The 26,054-nt window shown below is 48.7% G+C and overlaps 1 protein-coding gene across 4 annotated transcripts; it reads right to left on the bottom strand.

Annotated features, from left to right (window-relative positions):
- Nucleotides 1–9,853: 9,853 nt before the first annotated feature.
- LOC109771749 (uncharacterized) lies at nt 9,854–13,523 on the bottom strand. 4 transcript variants are annotated; one of them, XM_073510073.1, is made up of 6 exons: nt 13,310–13,501; nt 12,713–12,915; nt 11,849–12,617; nt 11,616–11,741; nt 11,254–11,519; nt 9,854–10,326 (listed from the first exon to the last, which is right to left on the bottom strand). In XM_073510073.1, exons 1-3 carry the CDS (start codon nt 13,451–13,453, stop codon nt 12,488–12,490), a joined length of 477 nt encoding a protein of 158 aa, XP_073366174.1. In that variant the 5' UTR covers nt 13,454–13,501; the 3' UTR covers nt 9,854–10,326; nt 11,254–11,519; nt 11,616–11,741; nt 11,849–12,487. The 4 variants fall into 4 exon arrangements, with proteins under 4 accessions (XP_073366174.1, XP_040259511.1, XP_020186037.1 ...); XM_040403577.2 differs by lacking the exon at nt 9,854–10,326 and having other exon boundaries at nt 11,141–11,519; nt 12,713–12,912; nt 13,310–13,523; XM_020330448.3 differs by lacking the exon at nt 9,854–10,326 and having other exon boundaries at nt 11,141–11,519.
- Nucleotides 13,524–26,054: the final 12,531 nt, after the last annotated feature.

Raw genomic sequence — 26,054 nt, forward strand, 5'->3', positions numbered from 1 at the left:
GTCTGTGGTTGTAGATGCTCTTAAAACTTGTTCCATATACATATGCATGGACATGTGTTCCCGGAACAAACAAGATTAGAACACGTCAGTAGGTGTACCGAGTTCAAGTTGCAGCCGTGTTATGCCGGGGTGCACCCGCGAGTGTTTGAGGGACCGAATTTGCTATCCGTGGCTGAAGATGCTCTTAGCACTAGTACTAGGTACGTATGACCTTGCAGGTGTTTCTGGTGCAACAAGTTAGAACACGCGAGTAGGTGTTCGGGGTAAGAGTTGTGGCCGTGTTGTGCCCGGGCGTGTCCGCGGGCGTTTGAGAGCCTGAATTTGTTGCAGTGGTTGTAGATACCCTTAGCGCTTGTTAGGGGGTATATATGCCCGAGCAGGTATTCCTGGTTGAATATAATTAGAATGCGTCAGTAGGTGTTTTATGTACAAGTTGTGGCCGAGTTGTGCCCGGGTGCGTTCCTGGGTGTTTGAGGGCCCGAATTTGCCGCCCGTGGTTTTAGATACTCTTAGCACTTGTACCAGGTACATATGCGCGGGCATGTGTTCCTGGTGCAACATGATTAGAACACGCGAGTAGATGTTCGGGGTACGAGTTGTGGCCGTGTTGTGCCCGGGCGCATCCGCGGGCGTTTGAGAGCCCGAATTTGTTGCAGTGGTTGTAGATACCCTTAGCGCTTGTACGGGGTACATATGCCCGAGCAGGTATTCCAGGTTGAATATAATTAGAATAGCATCAGTAGGTGTTTTATGTACAAGTTGCGGCCGAGTTGTGCCCGGGTGCGTTCCTGGGTGTTTGAGGGCCCGAATTTGCCGCCCGTGGTTTTAGATCCTCTTAGCACTTGTACCAGGTACATATGCGCGGGCATGTGTTCCTGGTGCAACATGATTATAACACGCCAGTAGGTGTTCCGGATACAGTTGCGACTGTGTTCTTGTCGGGCGCGTCGGCAAGCGTTTGAGTGCCTGAATTTGCCATCCGTGGCTCTAGATGCTCTTCAAACTTGTACCAGGTACATATGACCTTACACGTGTTTCTGGTACAACAAGATTATAACACGTGAGTAGGTGTTTCGGGTACAAGTTGTGGTCGTGCTATGCCCGAGCGCGTTTGAGGGCCGAAATTTGTTTCCAGGGGTTGTAGATGCCCTTAGCACTTGTACCAGGTACATATGCTCGGGCAGGTATTCCTGGTACAACATCATTAGAATGCGTCGGTAGGTGTTCTGTGTACAAGTTGCGGCCATGCTGTGCCCGGGCTTGTTCCTAGGCGTTTGAGGGCCCGGATTTGCCGTTCGTCGTTGTATATGCTATTAGCACTTGTACCAGGTGCATATGCATAGGTAGGTGTTCCCGTTACAACATGATTAAAACACGCGAGTAGGTGTTCCGGGTACAAGTTGTGACCGTGCTGTGCCCGGGCGTTTGAGGGTCCGAATTTATTGTCCGTAGTTGTGGATGTTCTCAATAAAATTAGTAATTGTATGGTCATGAACCATGGCAGTATTGATCAATCAATCCAAATCTCCAACAGATCGCAACCAACGACTGTAGATGTGGCTACAATGCGCGACAACAAAGGCGACGCGTTTCAACAACAGGGACTTCAGATTCGTCCCATCAATCCCACTGGCTTTCATGGTATATGCTGAATTGGTGCCGGGTATAAGTTGTGGCCGTGTTATGCCCAGATGCATCCGTGGGTGTTTGTGGGCCCGAATTTACTCTTCATGTGTGTAGATGCTCTTCGAAACTGTACTAGGTATATATGACCTGGCAGGTGTTCCAAGTACAACATGATTAGAACACACGAGTAGGTGGTCTCGGTGCAAATTGCGGCCATGTTGTGCCCGGGCGCGTCTGTGGCTGTAGATGCTCTTAGCACTTGTACCAGGTACATATGACTTTTTAGGTGTTCCCGGTACAACATAATTAAAACATGGAAGTAGGTGTTCCGGGTACAAGTTGTGACCGTGTTGTGACCGGACGCGTCCGCGGGCGTTTGTTGGCCCGAATTTAATCTCCATGGCTGTAGATGCTCTTAGCAACTGTACCAGGTACATATGATCTGGAAGGTGTTCCATGCACAACATGATTAGAACACGCCAATACCTGGTCCGGATACAAGTTGCAGTTGTGTTGTGCCCGGGCGCGTCCGTGGCTATAGATGCTCTTAACACTTGTACCAGGTACATATGACCTTTTAGGTGTTCCCGACACAAATTAATTAAAACATGCAAGTAGGTGTTCCGGATACAAGTTGTGGCCGTGTTGTGCCCGGACGCGTTCGCGGGTGTTTATGGACCCGAATTTACTCTCCGTGGCTGTAGATGCTCTTGGGCAACTATACCAGGTACATCGACGCAAAAAAAACTATACCAGGTACATATGACCTGGCAGGAACTTGTACATTATATGGATAACCGTAACTTGTATCAGATACATTTAGGCATACTTGTATCTGGTACAATCAACGCATAGTGATTGAACTCGGAACATTCAACCGCTACAATGATACTCTTGTACGTGGTACATTATATGGACAACCGTATACTTGTAGCAGGTATATTTAGACATACATGTACCTGTTACAATCAGCGCACAGTAATTAGACTTAGTACATTCAGTCGCCAGAATGATACTCTTGTACATGGTATATTATATGGATAATTGTATACTTGTACTAGGTACATTTAGGCATACATGTACCTGGTACAATCAACGCACAGTAATTGTACTTGGTACATTTAGCCACCACAATTATACTCTTATATGTGGTACACTATATGGACAACCGTATTATTGTACCAGGTATATTTAGGCATACTTGTATCTGGTACAATCAGCGCACAGTAATCGGACGTTGTACATTCAGTCCCCACAGTGATACTCTTGTACGTGGTATATTATATGGACAACCGTATACTTGTACTAGGTATATTTAGGCATACATGTACTTGATACAATCAACGCACAGTAATTGGACTTATACATTCAGCCGCCACGATGACACTCTTGTACGTGGTACACTATATGGACAACCGTATACTTGTATTAGGTACATTTAGGCATACTTATACCTGATATAATTAGCGCACAGTAATTGAACTTTGTACATTCGGCCGCTACAATGATACTCTTGTATGTGGTACATTTAGGTATATGTCTCCTCACTTGACATTGGGATGAGCACCCAACTTATAATGGTGCCATGAGATTAATACTCCTGCAGCGGTATAGTGAGTATCATCGCAATCGTCAAATCTATTATTCATCATATATACGATAGCCGCGTAGGACTCCAGCACCCCGGCCGCTTCTCCTCTGCCCCCCGTGCTTAAGGCCCGTGCTCGAAACCGCACCCTAGGACCCCTTCACATACATTAATACAACTTTGTCTCTATCTGTTTTCTCTCTTGCCAGCGGCGCCATTCTAATACCTTGGCCGCACCGCCCATACTTGAACTCCGCGACTCCGCCACCTACGTCGATATCCCCAGGATCCACGACGTTTCTCCTCCTCCACCGGTCCAGACCACACTCCTCCATCCATTGCAACGGTACCATTAGCCCATACGGTAGTCACCATGCCCGGCAAGTGTTTGTGGGATTGCTCGTGCTAAATTTTGTTGTCTGTTCCTCTATGAAATAATGGATTCAGATATGGAGTAAATATACAAGCACAATGTTGAGTCGTCCAATAACTCTTCCGGCGAGGAGGGCTACTCAGATGAGATGCACTATGTTGGGTAGTAATATTGGTTGTTGCCCATAACTTATAACTGGTACATTAACCAATCAAAAACATACATATACATGGCATAATCAGCGCACAATAATTGGGCTTGGTACATTTGGCCACCACAAGGATAATCTTGTACCTGGTACATTAAGTGGATAACTGTATATTTGTACTTGGTACATTCAGACATACTTGTACCTGGTACATTAAGTGAAAAATTGCATACTTGTACCTAGAACATTCAGGCGACTCCACCATACAACACTCAATATAATAATAGTAATGACATGATCAACCAAAAATAGAGAATAGATTTTTCTTCCATGAGCAACGTGAAACTCATATGGCCGCGGTACCTCATTCAGACACTTTCCCGGCAACACTCATGATCTTCCCACGTTGAAGGTGGAAAACTCCCATTGTGCACGCCCATATGTCACGATTACAAGCTTGTCTCCTTCCTTGAGATCGAGACGAGCACCCAACTTATTAATGGTGCCACGAGATTAATGCTCTTGCAGTGGTATAGCGAGTATCATCGCAGTCGTCAGAGTTATTATTCATTATGCGTACGATAGGCGTGTAGGACTCCGACACCTCCGGGCGCTCCTCCTCCGCCCTCCGTGCTTAAGGCCGATTCATAAAAGCGCACCCCAACCCCCCTGGACCCCGGACATCCTTAATACAACTTTATCTGCATATGTTTCTTTCTTGCCAACGCTGTCGTTCCAGCACGCCAGTAGCCCGCCCACCCTTACTTGAATTATGCAACTTTGTAACCTACACTGCTATTTGTCCCCAAATCGTCAGTACGCTATTTGTATTGTTTTAGTTTAAGTCCAAAATGTAATTGAGGTTTTGCACCTCGGACCTGAATGTTCCTCGCGTTATTAGGAACAACTAGAAGGTGTTTATATTTTGGTGTTGTCGCTGAACCATATTGTCGAGCTTTTGACTTGTGAATATAGTAACGTGACCCTATGCCAATTAGTATCAAAAAACTTTTGGCTTATACGTGACATGTGTACGCAAAACATGGGAATAGAACTGGTGACGATATGTGTTGATTACGCCAGCCCAAGCAATTGAGTACATATGCATATATTCTTTTCGGGTTTTTTGTCAATATATAAGTATTGTTCAAAGTCAAAGTATCTCTACTTTGACCAATTTTGTAGAAGAAAGTATTAACACTCATAATGCCAAATCAATATTGTTTGATCTATTATCAGATGTAGTTTCATATTATATATATTTGGTATTATAGATATTGATGTTTTTTAATATAAATTTGACCAACTTTGGAAAGTTAACTTAGACAAAAGTCTAATATGTAGAGTAAAAATGACCAGAGGAAGTATAACATTTCTCTCTCTGTGTCTCGCAGCATCCATGCCTAGCCTATACGCACCTGGTCTAGCGAATTTTGTGATCCATGATTTGTCTTGAATATAGTAGCAAGCTAGTACTGTGCAGCCTGCTTCACTATAGCTACCTAAGCATAGGACAGGACGCATGTGTTGCGAGGCTCTCAGTGTGTACTCTGTCAGTCCAGCCGCTGCACGGCATGCATGCTACTAGTGGTTGGGGCCCGCCATTGCGGGCTTCTTGAGAGAAAGTTATGCGTGTATTTTTTTCCTCTAAAAAACCCTCAACTCCATCTCAAAATTAAAAAAAAAAAATTCTCACAACACGTGAACATCACATCCATCTCAAAAAGAAAAAAAAAAGCCTAAAAACATTCTTAAAATGAAAAAGAAACAAAAGTCTCACTTTCATCATTCAAAAATAATCTTCAAAAAAAGCTTTTCTCAAAAGAAAAAAAGATATCAATTTCATCTTTCAAAAAATCAAAAAGTTTCTCAATTTCATCTTCCAAAAAAAAAATTCCACGGCCAACCAACATGCGCCACGTGGCCATGCTGGTTGGCCACCATTCTCGCGTAGCTTATTGTTAGGAAATGAAAAAGAAACAATAGTCTCACTTTCATCTTTCAAAAATAATCTTAAAAAAAGCTTTTCTCAAAAGAAAAAAATATCAATTTCATCTTTAAAAAAAAGTTTCTCAATTTCATCTTTAAAAAAATCAAAAAGTTTTTTCCCATGGCCAGCCAGCATGCGCCACGTGGCCATGCTGGTTGGCCACCATTCTCCCGTACCTTATTGTTATGGATACGCAGCGATTTTACAAGCCGCCACACGGCAACGCATGCGTGCAGCACCACTACGTAGCAGGTCCGAGAAAGAACGGGTACTTGCCGACAAGCATGACCGGACATCAGAGTCCCATCTGTCAAAGACGACCATACATCTGTGTCCGATTTTGCACAAGGGCTTGCTAAAAATCAGTCGACTAAGATTTAACCAAGTCTTAGTCGACCATGAAACATTTTTTCTCAACGCTTGCAACTTTTTTTCTACCGGTTGCAGCATTCGTCTTGTTGATTGTAGCATGTTGTCCCTCATCGATTGTAGCATATCGTCTCACCGGTTGTAACACTTGTCATTAACGGTTGGAGCATTTTAATCACACCGGCTGCAGCACCAATTTTCATTGCTTATAAAACCATTGCAACATTTTTCGTCATCGGTTGTAGCATCTAGCCGTACCGCTTGCAGCAAAAGAACTACGCTGACGTCACTCGACTATGACTTGGTTAAGTCTTAGTCGACTGAGTTCTAGACAGACCTATAAATAAACGCCGCCTGATGGGAGATCCGTCGCTTCCCTCCTACCCTAGCCCTTTAGGCATCGGGCGCCGCCATCATCGCGGCCAGTGCCGGCGGCAGCGGCGGCAAAGATCTGCCTCGCGGGAGAGCTGGCGGCGCGAGGAGTTGGCCCCCCGGCGTCGCTTGGGGTGGCGGCGCAAGGGGGTCGAGCGGGGGCATCGCATAACTGTGTAGAGAAATTTATAAAACACAATTTTTTTGTTCGGACTGTGACATTGTCCCATAAATAGGTTGCACTGTAACATTGTCCCGGGAACAGCAATAACACCTGTAGCAGGTACGTATGCCCCTGGCAGGAGTTCCAGGTACAGCACGATGAGAACGTGCCGGTCGGTGTTCCAGGTACATGTCCTGGCCATGCTGTGTCGTGAACAGCACACGCCGTGGTGTGGCAGCGCGTCCCAGGTGCATGTTCATCGCGCCTTGAGTATTTAATTTGGTGTTGCCATTCTGATGTCTAGTCTTCTGTGACGGGACGTGGCCGTTCTTTGGTTTCAAGTTTCATATCTCCGTGTAAATAAATGCGACTTGAGAGTAAACCGGGGCAGTCTTATAATCGGAGGAATTAGTCAATGATCCAAACTGGGATGTAGTGATCGACTGATCGTGGTGATCTTGGAAATATGGGGCGAATACATCTGAATTGAGAAATAATTTTAATTCTTTTAAAAAAGTCAAAACTTTCTTAAACCTTTTTCTGACAAACATGGCCGAGCGTACTATTCGTGTAAAAAGGTTCGTGGACTAATGACTCGTGCTTTCCTCATGAAAAAAAAAACTAGAAGTTCAAAAGATGTGAATAATAACTTTTATATAGTATATTGATTTTGTTTTTTCATCCAGAATATCACTGTAGTCATTCTTTTACGAATCTTTTCACATGAGTGTTACACTAAGTCATATTTGTCACAATTTGTTTTCAGAATTTTCTGACTCTTTTTGTTAATTTAAATTCTCAAATTTTCAATTCGGGTGCATTGGGAGTTTGGGACCGAGACCGATTGGCTATTTCCATGGTCAATGAACAAGAAAGCGTATCCTTTGAGTGGTGATTATTGTGCTTCTGGTTCACTGAATGTAAAAAACCTGCGTTATGAATTAAAAATTTATAAAAATAATTAACAATATAGATATAGCATACATCTGATATGCGACATAATTTTAACGGTAAATTCAACTCACAACAAGAGAAACAAAATTTCTTTTGCAAAAAAAACAAGAAAAACAAAAATAACGAATTAGATGTGATAGTGCTAACGGGCCCTATTCATAGCCTGGTTTAAATAAACTACTCCCTCCGTTCCAAATTACTCGTCGTGAGTACTATATATAGCTACGGGAGCCAAAGGGTATTTCCCATGATCTTTCTTTTTTGTTTCTCGAGCTATGAGTTGAATTTAGAACTTACATATTTTGACATGATAGATATATGTTCTGTTCATGCACTAACTATTTTTAGCATTTTTGGGAACTTACTGCATTAAATTTTGAGTTTGGGCGCACCAATAGCGCAAGAGCCCTTGGTGGAACTTATAGGTCACACCGGACCGCTAGGGTTCCTCCCCTCGCCGCCGCCACCGCCCCGACCTAGCCTCCCCGCCGCCGCCGGCCGCCGGGCGCGCGCCTCCCGGCCCGGCCCGCTCCCCCTCCCTCCCCTCCCCTCCCGCGGCGCGCCCGCGCGCGCCCGGGGGGCTCCCTGCGGCTGCGGCCCTTGGCCCCGCCTCCCTCCCCTCCCCCCCGCCGTCGTCGGCGAGCTCCGTCGGGCAAAGCCCGGGGGGCGCGGCGGCGGCGGGGCCCTCCTTCCCCGTCCGCTTGGGGGCGCCGGCGCGGGGCGGCTCCTTCGAGCGGCGGCGTTGGACGTCCGCGGGATCCAGCGGCGCGGTGGCGGTTTCGCGGGGCGGCGGGGTGGCCTGCTGGTGGCGGCGCTCCAGCGTCCCTCCTTCTGCGCGCGGGGCGGCTGCGGTGCTCCCGGCTCGGGAGGTGGCGCGCGACCGGTCTCTTGCCGGATCCGGCCGGATCTGGCTTTGGGGGCCGGCCGGCGGCGCCTGGCTCCGGTGGTGCGTGCCCGACGGCTCCGGCGCTTGGAGCTCGCCGGGCGACGCGGGTAGGGCAGCGGCTGGGCGTGGCCGCTGCTCCGGCCGTGGGCGGCGGTAGGGGTAGGTCTCGGTGGTGGCCTACCGGTGTCGTGGCGGCTTCACGGTGGCTCGATGGATCTGCCCGCGGCAACGGCCGGCTTCTCTGGCGTCGGTGTGTCTGCGTTCGGGCCGTCTCGACCTTCACCCCATCTCCTCGTCGCCCGGGCGCTACCTCCATCAATGGGCTGGTCCTCTCCCAGCTGCGGTCCACCGCTCGTCTCGCGCACGATGCAGCAGGACCGAGCTCGTCTCGCGCACGGTGCAGCAGGACTGACCTCGTCCCCCTCTCGGTGCTGCAGGACCGAGCTCGTCTCGCGCTTGGGCAGCAGGATGGGTCGGTGGATGCCAGTTCTGGCCGACCCTTTGGGTCTCGACGCTGGGGGTTGCCCAGGGGTGCGAAAGGTGGGACCTTTCCGCTCGTCCTTTTCGTTGGGGTGCGGCGGGTCTCGGGTGAGGTGGTGTCGAGGTCTTGGATGCTGGGGCAGCGGCCCTGGTGGTGGTTGCGCGGTGCTCTTGGGCAGAGCCCGTGCCTTGGTGCTGCCCGGTCACCATGGTCGTGTGGGCGGCGTGGTTGCCGGGGTGTGGCGCTCGGTGGTGCTGAATATTGGCCGAGGTGAAAACCTGCTCTATCTTCGGACGGACCGGCGGCGGCGAAGATCGTTCCCTTCTTGAAGGCGTCGTCGCGGCTCTCATTGCCCGTCATGCGGCTCCGGGGGAAACTTTGATCCTTGGATCAGGCGGTGGCGGCGCTCCGGCGTCGTACCCTTCCTGAAGGCGCCGCCTTGGAGTGTATGGTTCGTCATATGTAGCTTCATCTCTTCGGGGCGGTAGTGCTAGGAGTGGTGTTGCTGCGCTCAGCGCCTATGTATCCTGTCATGGATGTGTGCGTGTGTTGTGATGGCGTAGCGTGTGTTTGTACTGAATACTTGTGGTTTGATGCTTTATATATAAAGCGAGGTGAAAGCCTTTTTCGATAAGAGCCCCTGGTATATTAGTTACATGTGTTGTTAAGCAAGGAGGCATCAAACGTGTGTTGCCCCTACTTCTTGGCGTTGGAGTTGCCCGGCGTTTGCCTTTGGAGTTGCGGCTAGTCGGCCATCATGTCTACGGCGGCAGGGGTGGAGCTAGCATCTGGTTACGCCTTGGGCTAAGCTAGCTTTAAGCGATGCACCTTAGTGATTCTCTATACTTTGCAAAGATGAATTACGAGAGACGTTGTTACCAGGCCTAGGGCTATAGTGCTAGTTGCCCCATGGCTGTCATCATACAGAATCTTGTTTGTTTGTTCTTTCCTGTGGACCACAAGACAAACTTGGTGGAACTTTCGGGATCAAATTCAACGCGTACCGACAGGTTTGGATCAACAGACTTCATATTTCTAAAACTTGACAGTCTTATAGATGTCATCCGTTAGTGCATCTTGAGCTATCCTTGAGCAAAGATACCTTAAGTTCTGCTTATGGAGCGGTGTGCTGGTCTGATCTCCATGTGTTGTTGCATTGATAATATTGTATACCTTGCTGAGGGCTTCCTGAGGCTAATATAATTCTCTCTGAGATTCTTGATGAAATTCATAAGAACCGGATTAGTCTGACTGTGAATTCCACTACCTTGTCTCCTGACGACTTGCAGATAGAGGGTGACTGTGCTCGTTACTGAATATGCTAACATACCAACCATGATCCTTGGTGTGGAGGAGCCGCATCCACGTCTTGCACTCTGTTTTGTACAGAAAAAAAAAATCTATTTGTCTGGTTTACCCTGCACATCACAACCACAAAGAGACAACGACAAAGCTAATGTCTACAATATAAATGCCAAGCGATTTCCAAGCACGAAAGAATCCAAACGCTTTTAAGATGGTCCCTCTTTCCACCTATGATGTAAGAGGAGTATTTGATCACAACCGGTCAACGGCAAGTCTGGACATGTAAACTTTCTCAACTATGGCAAGTTACTTTGCTAAAAGGAATTCTTTTGAATGGATCAATCATTCTTTTGCCCATATCGGTATAAATTCTCATGATTCGTCACATACACCAGACTTACTTTTGGAAGAAGAAAATATATTCTTCCATGGAGACCTCTCATTTATTGAAAAGTATAGTTAATTGTCATTCTCCAAGAACCATCGTATACAGATTTTTTTCACACTTTAAATTATCACAAATTATTTGTATCGGCTCAAGAAATGATCATCGAAAAAGGTTGGGAAATGCAGTAAAAGATCAAAAAAACCATTAGTAATTTGACAAATATGCTATCGGCTTACATGTATGTATTTTACGGACCTTTTGGCACTTAATCAAAATGGGAAGAAAAATAAAGCTCAATTTGTGAGGATGTAACAGAGCTAAAAGTGGAAGATAAACAGGTTGCAATTAGTATAATGATATTTCTTTCCTTTTATTGTCTGACTTTAAGATGTAATCATTCACTGGTTCCTTATTTACGTAAAGTGCAAAGTCGATATTGACCTTGTAAAGGAATTAATAGATTCTTACCTCCCAAGAGGTAAGACACGTTCGACCCATTGGACTGGGAAAAATTGATGGCTCATATTAACTTGAAACATCTTATCATCACGAAATGGGGCAACAAGATGTAGTTCTACTGAACCTTCAAGCATGACGCTATGTAACTGACCTGGCACTAGCAAACAATTTCGTGCATCAGCTGGTAAGGCCGCCCATCTCCCCATCTGGATTTTGCATGACGAATTCCGAATCCGTTCTCCCAAGCATATAGGTTATACTGTTCGTACACTTCTTGGCATGAATCAAACGACATGCCATCTACAGGAGCAAAAGTGTCAGGTGTGCGTGCTTGCTTCAGACTTTAGGAGACGTCTTTCAATCGTGCTCAGTTTGCTCGGGGTTGCTCTGGCTGCAAGTCCATTATGAATCCGGTACCTGGGCCAAGAAGCTTGAATCATATTCAGTGTCGTGCGCTGTTTTTTTCAGAAACATGAAACAAGCTTTGTCTGAATAAGAGTTACAGATGCTCACCTGCGTTCCAACCTCCCGTTGCTTGATACGGCTAGTGTTCGCATCTCCACGGCCGCCGTTCTGTGCATCACTGCTAGGACGCCATGCGGGAAGAGATCGGACACGTCACAACCTACCACTTCAGATCTGAAAAGGGGTTGAGGGAGGGTGCACGGGATATGAACAGATGAACAAGGAGTGGTACGAATAGAGGTGCTTCTCCGCTAGAACCAATGGAGTATATGTACACTAACCAGGGGATTGCTTCAGTTTCCAGATCAGGGATGATTGATCCGAGAATTTCTAGACCATGAACAGCCGCAGGTCCCTCTATTACTTCGATCGGAGAGACATGGCCATGGTTGGAATCAATGCGTCCCAGCACTATGCCATGCCATCTTCGCCGATCTGCGTGGATTCCATTGGCACCCACGACGGGTGGTGTGTTTCTCTGCGAGGGGTTGAAGACCAACGCAGGCTTGGGGTGAGGTCTTGTCGTTGGTTTGAAACACGGGCCGACATGTCTATCATCTCTTTCAATGGGATGCAACCATGTCAATATCCATGTGGACTGGCTGGTGACAGAGGCTATGGATTCTGCCTATGATAAACAGTAGCGATCTAGCCCAGATGCGTTTCAAATAATTTCAGTCTACTGCGCTTACTATTCACCTAGCCTGCAAATCCAAACCGTGGTGCAGAGACCCGCACATATCCCAATGGGCTGGGTACTGCTTGGATGGTCATGATAACCGGGTGTCTAGGCACCCGGGACCTAAAAATTCACTCTCTTGGATAATAGGTAGAATCATAGCCAACTCAAAATCTTGAGTTTTTTTCTAGTTACCAGAAAATACAAACTCGAAATTTTTGATAGACATTGGCTTCATCGCTTAGAGAAGAAGGCCGCCCACACCCGCTTCGCCGCTTCCTCGAGCAAGCAGCTCGCCCCGGTGTACAGGGCTACGATGCCCATGAAACCCACCAGATCGTCCCGTAGCTTTCGCCGACCGAGCCGCGTCCCTGCATGAATCACATGAACAACATCGATTGAACTATGGTAGAAAGACAAAATGGAGAACAGATGAGGGCGTAGATACATCGCTGCTCGATCTTACCAGACGGCGTCGCCGGAGTTACGCCTGCAGACGTGGTCGGTGAGCTCGCGGAGCAGCTGCTTGTTCATCCGGCATTCGGGGTCCTTGTCTCTGCCGTACATCTCGTCCGCTTCCGCCATCTCGTCGTACAACTCCTCCTTCATCCTCTGGATTCGCTTCAGGACGCGCTCCTTCTCGCCCCCACGACTGTGAGTTTGCTGCTGCTGGCGGCATGAGCAATGTCGTCAGTTATTTTTTCCTTTGGACGACCACACATGGGGAAGCCCCCACATTGCATTAAGAAGAGGAAAAAAATTATGAATCAAGAAGAGGAAAATTGAATCTGTTTACGAGGGAAATCGGATCCGAAAACCACACATGGTTTGGCTAATTATAGGGGGGAAACCGAGCGAAAATCATGAACTCCACTACCTAGCTAGATTAGACTAGGACCGGAGCGCCGCGAACAAGCGACACTAACATGACAGTACTGGAGGGTGTTCAGGTCTCCACGGCCTTAGCAGCCAGAGCCAGCATAGCAAGGCCGTCGATCAGGGAGCCGTACGTGCATGCCAATGGCCAAAAACAATCGATCGATCGGGGTGTGAAGGTGCGTACCTCGGTGTGGATGAACCTTGGAACGAGCTGCCGCTGCCCCAGCTCGACGGCCGGCGAGAGCCGCGATACTACCGTCTCCTGCGTCTGCCGGAGCGCATGGCCGCCAATCTTCCTCGCCGCGAACCCTAGCGCCGCCGCGGCCATCGATCGCCGGTCTTTTCTTTACTGTAGCACGAGCAGTGCGTTGTATCGTTGTGGGGTCGTGGGTTAGGTTAACTCAGGGGCTGGCGTGGCCGCATGCATATATACGCGGCGCGTCGTGCCATACGGTCGGCTACAACTCACTCACGTACACGCCTTCCTTTTCATCTAAGGAACTTTCTCTTTTTTTAGTGGGAAAAAGAACTTTTTGATAAACTTCTTCTCCTTTATTCATTCATAAGTAGAGTAGCATCGTTTACAAGTAAAGAGATAACCTCATATCCATCCAAACACTCGGAGAAGAAAACCTAGCTAACCTTGCTAGTTCATGAGCTACTCGATTACGTTCCCTATTACAATAATCATAAATGACATGGGAAAAACCTAATGACATAAAATAACAGTCATCTATAATGGATGAAGCGACTGAAGAAGAGTAGCCTTGGCTCAACGCATTCACCACCTCCATGCTATCCGAATTCACTTCAATCTTACTGCATTGAAAGAACTTTCATTGACCAAGTAGTAATAAGAGCATATACAGCCGGGCTTGACAAATTCGACCCTCAAACACCAGAGTACGTGCCTGGGCGGGACCACGGGCACTGAACGGTCACGCCTCATATGTTTGCTTCCACATCCAAACCCTTCATATCGTACGCCCACTTATCACTCTACCACTTCAATTCAATGACGGACTTCACCGACACCGATACCAAACCTAGCTTGAGAGAGATCGATCACAGGCATGTGGTGAACGATACCGAGAGAAAGGGCACTGAAATGAACCATATCAAGCACAGGTCTCACTCTACAAGTAAAGTTCGATGAGCTCTTAGCGGACCTATGCCTACTATCTACTAAGTGTGTACTAGGAAAAGAAAGCAAACCAATCAATGCAGCTAGTTTCCCCTGCCGACGAAGCGCGAACTACTTGTTGAAATTGCGGATCCAAATCTTGCATTAAACCCCAAACCCATGCAACCCATGCAGCGCTACCTATAAACACAATCAACATGTTGGGTCACCATTGCATCTCCACACAAAAGTACCATAGTTCATCAAAGTTCATCGGCGGACAGTGCAAATGCATAATACAAATAAATAAAACAAGGAAGGACGGAGGAAATCACCATTTCGTCGCCAGCCCCTTCCCCTTCCAGTCGTCGGCTCGACTGTGCACCTCCTCCATGTAGGCGTCGACGTGTGGAGGTGCATCGTCGTCGAAGCTGGAGGTGGATCCATCCATCAGGTTGGAGTCGGAGCTGCACCTTTGGCCCGACAGCTTGTGGAGCAGGCGGGCCGCCTTCGCCTTCGTCGTCGCCTCCTTGTTCGCCCTGCGCTCCGAAAACTCAATGGCGATCGAGTCGGAGCACCTTGACATTCTTGCAGCAAAGGCGTCGCGCATCCATCTCCGCTGTCACAAGAGAGCGGCGGAGGACCGATGTGAGGAGCACGGCTCGGGATTGACTGACGCGCTCGCGCATGACCGGCATGCGGTCGGCGCCTCCCCTGCCCATGCCCTCTCCTCGCCCGCTGCCGCTCGCGTCGGCTGCTCGTGCGCGCCGGCGCGGGCACGAGGACCCAGTGGTGGGCGGTACCTGGAGCAAGGGGTACGGTGGTGGTGGGTGGGGTACATGAAGGAGCGGAGCAGCCGGAGCTGCACATCGGGTGGGACAGGCCAGCGACGTTGACGGGCGACGGGCGTTGACGAAGATGATCCAACAGTGTATTGATTGAGCCGTGACTGCCTCAAAGCGATACGGAGGGCGATCTCCTCCACATCGTCTGGCTCCGCTTCGCATAGCAGGCTCGGCCGGTTATCGGATTCCCCACCGGAGCCAGCGCTGCTTCCGTCGCCGGCCATCGAATCTGATCAGAGGGGATCGAAAGTGGAGTGGGCGGAGAGGGGAGTGAAGTAGAGTTCGGATTGACCGTTGTCTAGGGTTTTCCGGATGGGGATATTTGTGAGGCACGGGTGGGCCAGGCTAGGCCAACCCAAGGTGGCGGACTCGTCCGGGCCGCCCCATATCCACCCTACATTTGGGCTGGATATGAGGGCGCCGGACATCACAACCGGTTTAAGGCACCCGTCTGGGTCAGTTTTTTACGATCTGTCAGTGACCGGGGTGTCCCACCGGGCGTTTGGGGTGATTTGGGGTGCCCGACTATAGATGCTCTAAAAATTTTATTGTTATTACTGAGGAGCATTACCAAGGAATTCCAAAAAAAAAACAGACATGTACCTGTAAAAAACATGTGACAATTATTCTAATTCAGAAATATGTTTCGAGCATGTACTTGATTTCTATTCATATTCTCGACAAATGCAGATTCCCTTTTCTTCTCCGCGGTCATCATGTTTCCATAACCACCATCTGCATACATTGTAAATGCCAACCTCCTCTTGCAATTGTAATGTTATCGGTTGGCCCTCTAGGCGAGGTCCCTATGCATCACTTATTTTTGGGCCGTGCTACGTATCGGTCGGGTGATACTTCCAATAATTCGCCGCCGCCTCCACCGTCAGATCAGCCACGATCAAATGTCTCATGTTCTCTCTCTCTCTCATCCTTCACAAAAAACAGCTTCACAACGTTGGTCGTGTTTCAGAAACATCAGCAAAGTTGCAATTCGCCTCACGCATCCTCCCTTCACAAAAACATCTCAATGTTGACCATGTTTTATAAACATCGGTGAAGTTGCAATTTGGTAAGCTCGAGACTAGCGTCTCCGCAAAATTAGTAATGTTTCAGAAACGACGGCTCGCTGCATCTCTAGCTATTGCCACACGATACATGTTGCAGCACCGGCTTGCAACACGGCGGATGTTGTGGAGCCTCTTTTACAGATCCCTGCAACTGCCTCTTCCCAGCGGTGGCTGTCCTTGGGCAGTCTACTTGCACTTGCAATAGCGCCATGCTTGGAAGCAGCGGGACCCGACGACGTGTCTTGGGCTGGTGGATGGTGGTTGCCATGGGAGGTTGTTGCCCTCCTATTACTTAACCAACATGACAAAGAGATCAAGGTTGATGATGAAAAAGAAATAAGGGAAGGAGAGAGGTTGGTGAAGAGATAAGGTTGAGAGGGGAGAGGTGGTGGGTGTGGGCACCATAGGGGACACGTGTTTTCTTGGGGAGGCGGACGATGATGATGAGTTTCAGTTAAGTGATTTACGTGTGTAACTGGTTCGTGGGATGTGTGACACTCGACTGGCAGTCCGCAACATACTCTATGTTGCGCTTGGCTGTTTGCAACACAACCAATATTGCAAACACATGTGTGGTGGGGAGAGTGTTGTGCGTTGTACGATCAAGCACTGATCGAACGGGTCACATAGGCAGTCGACGCGCACAAACGAACAGTTGGTTCAGCAGAAGCATTTCTAATTTTTTTTTCATGTTTGATTGAATAGAACTGTTATTTCCACGTTGTGAATCATCACCCTCATGAGCTTCAGCGCAGTCTGGCTCTACTTGAAAATTTATGTCTATCCAGTTTGGGGCCAATTGAATCCGATCCCTTCCTGGATTGCAGTGAGTTCAGCTTTGAGCGCATCTGTGCAATTTTGAAGTACTCTGATCACCGTGAATATAATTGCAGTATCGCTCTTATATGGTCTATGAGAGTCATCCCCACATGGATCGTTGATCCGTTCTTGGTGATGACGGCACCATCAACATTAAGTCTGGAGAGGTCTCCATTTCTCCGCATGCAATATAGGCTTCTTATAAGTACTAGCCCCATAAGTGAACTCTACCACACACTTGCTTTTCAACTGGTAGGATGGGTGAGTTGTTACAGTGCTAAGATGTAACACCCCCAGTGTCATGTCACAGTAACCCTCTATGTTTAAGCTAATCATTTTTTCAAACTGTGCTTAATCATCTTTGTTCAATATCACATTTGAAATTCCAGTCAATTCAAATTCAAGTGAAGTTTGAAGTTGCTGGAAAAATGTTCATCATTTGTCAAGATTCCATAACAATTATTTGTTAAGGAACACAACATCACTTTTGTGCAAAGATGAGCATTAGCAATTATAACATCACCAATTCAGCATTTTTAAATGCTATCCTATTTATGAAAAATACCAAATGAATTCTTCTGGTCTCCAAAATATTTGTGGCACTGTCTAAGATCACCAGGGAATAAAAGGGGCACTTCCCATATTTTTCCTAAGTAAATAGCATGCCCAATATTTTCTTACCCATCTCTGTTTATTAAATAAAAAAGAACAGAAAGCAAAGAAGGAGAAAAAGGAGAAGGAGAAAGCCCCCTGTGCACTTGGCCCAGTTGACCCAACAGTGTGGCCCGGCCCATTTGGGTCGGCCTTTTCCCTAACCCCCGCACGCGCGCGCACCCGACGACCGGCTCGCCGTCGCAGTCGCACCAGCTCGCCTCCTCGCATCGCTACAGGGCACCGGGTGGATAAGAAGACCACCGCGGACACCCTGTGCAGCCCCAGATCTTTTTCTCCCTCTCCCTCGCCTGCTTTCTTCCTCCCCCACGAGCACCCGTCGTCGCCGCCGCCATGGTTGTGTCTTAGCGCGGCCACCGAGCCTCGTTCGCCTTCCCGACGTGCTCACAGGCTTCCTCATCGTCGTCCACATCGCGTACGCCATCAGGGTCGAGCCGAGTGCCTCTCCTCCGACCGGAACGCGCTCGTCTTCAACCTTTGGATCGTCACCGTTCGTCGCCGATTCCGGCTACCACGCGCCCTCCCCGAGCTCGCTGCCACTCCCTACGGCTCCACTGTGAGCTCGCCCTCCTCTCCCCGCTCTCCCCTGTCCCTCTACCTAGCCGTAGCTACTCCACTGCGTTGCCGACCTCTGCCGCCCGCCATGGTCGCCGTGCGCGCTCCCGCACCCCCGCGCGAGTCACTAGCGCCCTCCAGGGCGCGCACAGCACCGAGCCGCAGCCCCAACTGCACCCCTAGGTCGCTCCCGCCGCGATTCGAACGGGGCCCGAGCGCCACCGCCGCTCCCCATCGCTGCTCCGGCCTCCCCATCGTCGCCTTTTATCACCACTTGACGCGGCATCGACCCGGCGTTCGAAAGAGCCCACCCGCGCCTCCGTTCGTGCCCCCTGTCGCCGACTCCATCCTCGCCCAACTCCGGCGACCACAAACCTCGACGGTGGCGATGCTCCGACCGTCCCCGGCGCCGGCCATCGTCACCATCGCGTGCGCGACGCCGGCACGCACCCCTAGGTCCAAACCGCCGGCCTGGAGGCCCTCTGTGGCCTTTTTCCATCCGACTCCGGCGCGTCGCCGCCGCTGTAATGTTCGCCGCCGGCGCGCCACCGCCACCGCTGACATGGCTGCCCGGGGCCACCACCCTGGGTCGCTGACCGGTGGCCCCAGTGGCCCCCGCTCGCCCCCTTGACCAAGTTGACCCGGTCAACCTCGCTGACTGGGCAGCCCAGTGCCACTGACATGTGGGCCTCGTGCTAATTAACAGGTTTTATAAATAAATAAAATGTTAATTAATCTGTTAATTAGTTTTAGTCACTAATCAGTCACTGACTAATGGGGCCCACACCCCTAATTAGTTATGTTAGTCAATTTAATCCACTGTTAGTGTCACAGTCGCTGACATGTGGGACCCACTAAACCCACCGGTCAGGTTTGACCTGGTCAGCCGCTCTGTTGACTGCTAACGTCAGCAACACGTCATGTTGACGTCATAATTCCGTTTCTGTTAAATTAAATAATTTCAGAAATGTTTAAATCTTTAGAAATTCGTAGAAAATAAACCGTAACTCGGATGAAAATGTTTTCTACATGAAAGTTGCTCAAAAAATCCAATGAATCCGAATGCGCGGTCCGTTCATCTGTCAAATGCCTCTAACTATCTGAACATGGAACTTTCCCCCTCCGGTCATCTGTTTGACACAGGTCCGGAACCGGGAAAACATTCCCGGTTGAATCCCCCCTTCACCTTTATCATGTAGCCATACGTTAGGTCACAACCGACACATCATATTGCCATGTTATGCTTTGTGATGCTATGCTTGCTTTATATTTATTGTTTCTTCCCCCTCTTCTCTCCGATAGACCCCGAGACCGATGCCGCCCCTGTGATTGACTACGTCGACGCCGACACTTCTTCCTTTTCAGCAGAGCTTCCAGGCAAGCCCCCCTTTGATCATCCCGATATCGCCCATTCCATTCTCTCATGCTTGCATTAGATTTTGCTACTGTAATTGTTTGCTCCTATTCTGATGCATAGCCTGCTTTTGTATCTGCTGTTGTACCTTACCTGCTTATCCTAAACTGCTTAGTATCGGTTGGTTAGTGATCCATCAGTGACCCCCGCCTTGTCCTTGTTGCCCCTGCTTCATCATCGACGACTCGATCAACGTGATCGACGACCAGAGCCAGACACCTCGCATCACATCACGCCCCTTTTGTTGCTCGACTCTGCAGAGTTACGATCGAGTGCCGAGGGTGGAACCTCATACATCACTCCTGATGAGATCTCTATAGTGTAGCTATTCGGTCGTGGTCATCGAGGGTGATTTTCCTCCTTAACCACTTCCGATACGACTCTGTCGTGCAACCCCTCAAGTGTGAACCTCGAGGGTGGTTCCTCTTACGTTCACCTTGATGGTTACATCGCGTGGAATCCATCGAGGGTGGTTCCTCAGGGTTCCCCTTGGCGTTAGACACACAGTTACTATGGTTACTATGACTTTACACCGAACCATGTTACTAAAGACGGGTCGGCCCTGAGGGGTACCCGCGCGAGCTTAATTGCGAGTGATGTGGAGTCGGGTTGACCTGGAAGGTGCCCGCAAGATAATTACGAGGCGTGGCCGGGCATTCTTAGCCCTTGTCGCAAGTCCTCGAGACGGGGCGACGGGGTCACATCGATCATGAGTCTCCGCTCGTTACCGCGTGCTCCTAATCCACTATGATTTGGATATTTGATCCGAGGGGCCTCTGGCCTGATAGCACTAACCATCACGTGGGCATAGTAAGGGCGGTCTGCATCGTATGCATCAGCCGAAGCTTAATAGACGTCAGCGACTAAGCGGCGCGCGCCGGGTTGGACTGCGTAAGCACCTGCCTTTTTTAAGGAGGTAACTAGGTCTGCTCACCGGCCGCGTTTGCAACGTGCAGGAGTTCCCGGGGCGATGGCCCATGACCCCTAGGGGCATAGGTTTAGTTCGGCGTGCTGACCTCTCTATTAAGTCTAGCCCAGGAAAGTGTGTCCGGCCGGAGTTAAGCGAGCATGATGGGTGGTGCACCCCTGCAGGGAAGAAAACATCCATCGACAGCCTATCCTACGGTAACGGACACTTGGAGTTGTATCCCGATCGATACAACTAGAACTGGATACTTGAGGTGATAACTGGATAGTATGGCTTTGGGATTGCTTTCTCGCAGGGAGTCGAGAAAGGATCTCTGGTCGAGGTTGATAACACTAGTACTACTTTACTTTATGCTACTCTTATCTCTTCTAATGCTGCAAGATGCTTGGAGCTGCTTGAAGATGCTAGTCTTCGATAGGCTAGACTTTCCCCTTCTCTTCTGGCATTCTGCAGTTCAGTCCACATATACTACCCATTTCATTGACACCGATGCATATGTAGTGTAGATCCTTGCTTGCGAGTACTTTGGACGAGTACTCACGGTTGCTTTGCTGACTCTTGTGTATCCGAGCTTACGTATTCGAGCCCTCGAGGCCCCTGGCTTGTAATATAAAGCTTGTATTATTTTAATTTGTGTCTAGAGTTGTGTTGTGATATCTTCCTGTGAGTCCTTGATCTTGATCGTACACATTTGCGTGTATGATTATTGTACGATTGAATGGAGGGCGTCACAAGTTGGTATCAGAGCCGACTGCCTGTAGGAACCCCATTTCCAACTCCTTGGCCGAAGTTGGGTCTAGTCTTTGAAAAACTTGTTTACTAACATGGTTGTGTGGCTTACGGGCCCACGTCGCCATTGGGTGGTATTAAAATATTTTACTCCTCGTCTATACTCTGGGACTCTGATCTCTCTTCCTTTCGGGTTAAAGTTTTACTAACTTGACATTAGGTTCTCGTAACCACTTCATCTCGGAGAGCCCCTTCACCACAGATGACCGACTGCTACATCAGAAGACTCTGAAGATACTCCTCGTTGAGTCCCGAGACCCTATGCCCACTGCTTTGCAGTTCCTGACCACCGATAAACTCCGATGGATAACTACTTACACTTGTCGTTCATATATTCATTTCAGTTACTCTCGAGTACCATCCGACATATCGAAATACTATCCGACATTTCGAGAATTCTCTAAGCCTACTACCTTGCAGCTTCTTTCGCACTGCGGATAATTCCTCACATTTACCGGGGATCCGTCCACCCCCGGTTGTTAATGTGTTTCTCAAAATACTTCGTAATGCTAACCGTTCTTTCGAGAACCCTCTGCAATCTATTGCTTTGGAAAGTCTTGCTTGCCTGCATTATGGTTAATTCCATATGTCTAGCAACATTCATTAACCTCCTTTGCCTCTATCATTTTGAGCTTCTTGGTTCATTGTGTTGCGAATTCTCGCAATCATCAGTTGTAACACCCCGGATGTAACTTTCCATATTTGTAACTCCAACTCTTGCCATTTTCGGCTATGTGCTATGATATTCCCCTCGTGGTCGGGTTTTGTCTTTCGTTTTGCATTTTGTTCATGTCATGCATTTCATATCATGTCATCATGTGCATTGCATTTGCATACGTGTTCGTCTCATGCATCCGAGCATTTTCCCCGTTGTCCGTTTTGCAATCCGGCGCTCCCATCTCCTCCGGCGCACCCCTCTTGTTTTATTTCGTGAGAGGGTGTCAAACGTTCTCGGAAAGGACCGAGGCTTGTCAAGTGGCCTTGGTATACCACCGAGAGACCACCGGTCAAGTTTCGTTCCATTTGCAGGTCGTTTGGTACCCCAACGGTTAACCGGGTAACCGCAGATGCCTTCTGTGTGTTCTAGCAAAAAACCCCTCTCTAAACAGCCCAAAACCCACCAAACTCTCCTCCATGCTCTAGGTCGTTCGATCACGATCGTGTGGGCGAAAGCCGCACCTCATTTGGACTCTCCTAGCTCCCTCTACCTATAAATATGTGTCTCTCCCGAATTTTTCGCACAGTCCAAACCCTAGCTCGTTCCCCTCGCGCCGCCGGACGTGTCCGCCGCCGGCCGGACGAAGCCGCAGCCACCCCACGTCCGCCACGTGGCGCCCGCCGCCGCCCGTACCGCGCCGGCCCGCCGCGGGCCCGCGAGCCCGAGCCACCGGCGCCCGCATCCGCGCCCTCTCCTCCGTGCCCCGCCGCCGTCTCCTCGCCGCCCTGCTCGCCGCCGGCCGTCGCGCCACCGCCGACGCCTCACGCCGCCGCCTCATCGCCGTCTTCCGCCGCCCCGCCTCCCGCCGGGCCCCGCGTCGGCGTCCTCCCGCGCCGGCCCCGCCGTCTCCTCCCTCCGCCGCCGCACGCCGCCCCGCCGGCGTCCCCGCCGGCCCTTTCTCCGGCGAGCTTCGGCCCGAGCTCGAACCCTCGTGATGCTCTTCATTTTATTCAATTGCACCATGTTCATTAGAGTCCATCTTGATGCCCAAATCTCTGGTGCAAGAGTGCTAGTTGCTGTTATCTGCTGGTTCTTAGCAGAACTTGGAGATTTGTTATTTTTGTATCATTTAATCTGTGCATCTTATGGGCATGAGCTCTACATGTGTTTTGTTGTATGCCATGCTATCTTTCCAGGGGTGTATGCCATGTGTTTTTGTGATCTCTGTGGTGACTAGCACAAGCATGCAAACTAGGCCCCGTAATGTTTCTGATTTCAGGAACTTCGTAATTTCTCAAGTCTTTGTCTGCTGTTATTTTGTTGCCATGTAAACTTGATGCTACAGAGAGATCCATGCATATTTTGGAGATGTTCAGTAAGGATGTTTTGTAGATATTGTTGTAATTGATCCATTCATGCCCTTGTTTGCAATTATGGAGTGCCATAGCATGACTAAATCTTGCTCTACTTTTGCTATAAAATATTTCTGGCAGATTCTTAACATGATATTCATTTTTGCCAAGCTTGTCGTAGTTGATCCATACATGCTATACTTTTTTTCTTACCATGGATAGCTTCATAAACATGCCATCTTGCTGTAGGTATGCTTGTTTTGTCATGCATTGCTTTGTGGTGAGTGCATCAAGCTCACCAAGATGCCTTCATATTATTGTTTCTGCCATGCTCTGTTTTCTGCTAAGTCTGGAACCTGATAACGAAACTTGCTATGTTTACATGGTTGCCATCATATCTTATGGTCCTTTTTGGCTTATGGTCAGTAAGTGACTTTTGTCATATGCATCTAGTAGAATACTTCCATGCCTTGTTTTGCCATGTTAAGTTCCTGTAGCATGTTGTTTTCGTGCTCTTAACATTGCTACCTGATGCTGTTTTCTGCCATGTCCAGTAATTTCACCAAGTCTGTGAACCTGTTATCTTTTGCACTTTTGCCATGCTTGGTTGAGCCTGTTATGTTGTGATCTAGTCGTAGCTCAGTGTTCATATTTTGTCAAGCATCTCCTGTAGATTACTTCCATATGCCTTGTTGCTATGTTGGGGTGCTGTAGCATTGTTAGTTGTTGCATTTTAAGTGATATCTTGCTGTTAATCGCAGATTCGTGTCATTCTTGTTTTGCTTGCCATTTGCAAACCGTGCATCCGTTTCCGGTGATCTTTATATCGATTTCGACCGAAATAATCTCATCTTTCCAGTGGCATGCTTGGTTTGCCAAGTTACTGCCTTGTTCATCATTTTCTTCCGGAGCACGCATATGCATCGCATATCACATCTTGCATATCATACATGTTTTGCATCATGTTGCTTGTGCATTTTCCGTGATTGATTGTGGTTCCATTGCTTGTGTTATTGTCTTGGGTAGAGCCGGGAGACGAGTTCGTGAACGAGGAACCTGTTGAGTACGCGTACGAGGATCAAGCTCTCGACAACTCTGAGAACCTTGCAGGCAAGATGACCACCCCTCGAAATCACTTCTATCTTTGCTTTGCTAGTTGTTCGCTCTATTGCCATGCTGCGCTACCTACCACTTGCTTTATCATGCCTCCCATATTGCCATGCCAGCCTCTAACCATCCTTTCCTAGCAAACCGTTGTTTGGCTAAGTTACCGCTTTTTCTCAGCCCTTCTTATAGCGTTGCTAGTTGCAGGTGAAGTTAAAGTTTGTTCCATGTCGGAACATGGATATGTTGGGATATCACAATATCTCTTATTTAATTAATGCATCTATATATTTGGTTAAGGGTGGAAGGCTCGGCCTTATGCCTGGTGTTTTGTTCCACTCTTGCCGCCCTAGTTTCTGTCATACCGGTATTATGTTCCTTGAGTTTGCGTTCCTTACGCGGTTGGGTGATTTATGGGACCCCCTTGACAGTTCGCCTTGAATAAAACTCCTCCAGCAAGGCCCAACTTTGGTTTTACCATTTGCCACCTAAGCCTTTTCCCCCGGGTTTTCGCGAGCCCGAGGGTCATCTTTATTTTAAACCCCCGGACCAGTGCTCCTTCGAGTGCTGGCCCAAACTGGGCGATGTCCGGCGCTCCCTGGGCAACCAGGGTCTATGCCAACCCGACGTCTTGCCCATCCGGTGTGCCCTGAGAACGAGATATGTGCAGCTCCTATCGGGATTTGTCGGCACATTCGGGTGGCTTTGCTGGTCTTGTGTTACCATTGTCGAAATGTCTTGTAAACCGGGATTCCGAGACTGATCGGGTCTTTCCGGGAGAAGGTTTATCCTTCGTTGACCATGAGAGCTTATGATGGGATAAGTTGGGACACCCCTGCAGGGTATTATCTTTCGAAAGCCGTGCCCGCGGTTATGAGGCAGATGGGAATTTGTTAATGTCCGGTTGTAGAGAACTTGTCACTTGACCCAGTTAAAATACATCAACTGTGTGTGTAGCCGTGATGTCTCTTCTCGGCGGAGTCCGAGAAGTGAACACGGTTTGAGTTATGAATGACGTAAGTAGGAGTTCAGGATCACTTGGTCATTGCTAGATGACGACCGTTCCGTTGCTTCTCTTCTCGCTCTCTTTTGCGTATGTTAGCCACCATATATGATTAGTGTCTGCTGCAGCTCCACCTCATTACACCATCTTTTCCTATAAGCTTAAATAGTTTTGATCTCGCGGGTGTGAGATTGCTGAGTCCTCATGACTCACAGATTCTACCAAAACAGTTGTAGGTGCCGACGATGCCAGTGCAGATGATGGGATCGATCTCAAGTGGGAGTTCGATGAGGAACGTGGTCGTTACTATGTGTCTTTTCCTGATGATCAGTAGTGGAGCCCAGTTGGGACGATCGGGGATCTAGCATTTGGGGTTATCTTATTTTCATTTGGATCTTGACCGTAGTCGGTCTATGTGTGTATTTTGGATGATGTATGAATTATATTTATGTATTGTGTGAAGTGGCGATTGTAAGCCAACTCTTTATCCCATTCTTGTTCATTACATGGGATTGTGTGAAGATGAACCTTCTTGCAACAAAACCACAATGCGGTTATGCCTCTAAATCGTGCCTCGACACGTGGGAGATATAGCCGCAT

The sequence above is a fragment of the Aegilops tauschii genome, chromosome 3 (genome assembly GCF_002575655.3).
Source record: "Aegilops tauschii subsp. strangulata cultivar AL8/78 chromosome 3, Aet v6.0, whole genome shotgun sequence".
Taxonomy (NCBI): Eukaryota; Viridiplantae; Streptophyta; class Magnoliopsida; order Poales; family Poaceae; genus Aegilops; species Aegilops tauschii.

Coding starts and splice junctions, on each gene's coding strand:
- LOC109771749 (XM_073510073.1), bottom strand. CDS start 13,453: ATGGCCGCGGCGGCGCTAGGGTTCGCGGCGAGGAAGATTGGCGGCCAT. Junction 12,916..13,309: donor CAAGGTTCATCCACACCGAG/GTACGCACCTTC, acceptor TCATGCCGCCAG/CAGCAGCAAACTCACAGTCG. Junction 12,618..12,712: donor AACTCCGGCGACGCCGTCTG/GTAAGATCGAGC, acceptor TGATTCATGCAG/GGACGCGGCTCGGTCGGCGA.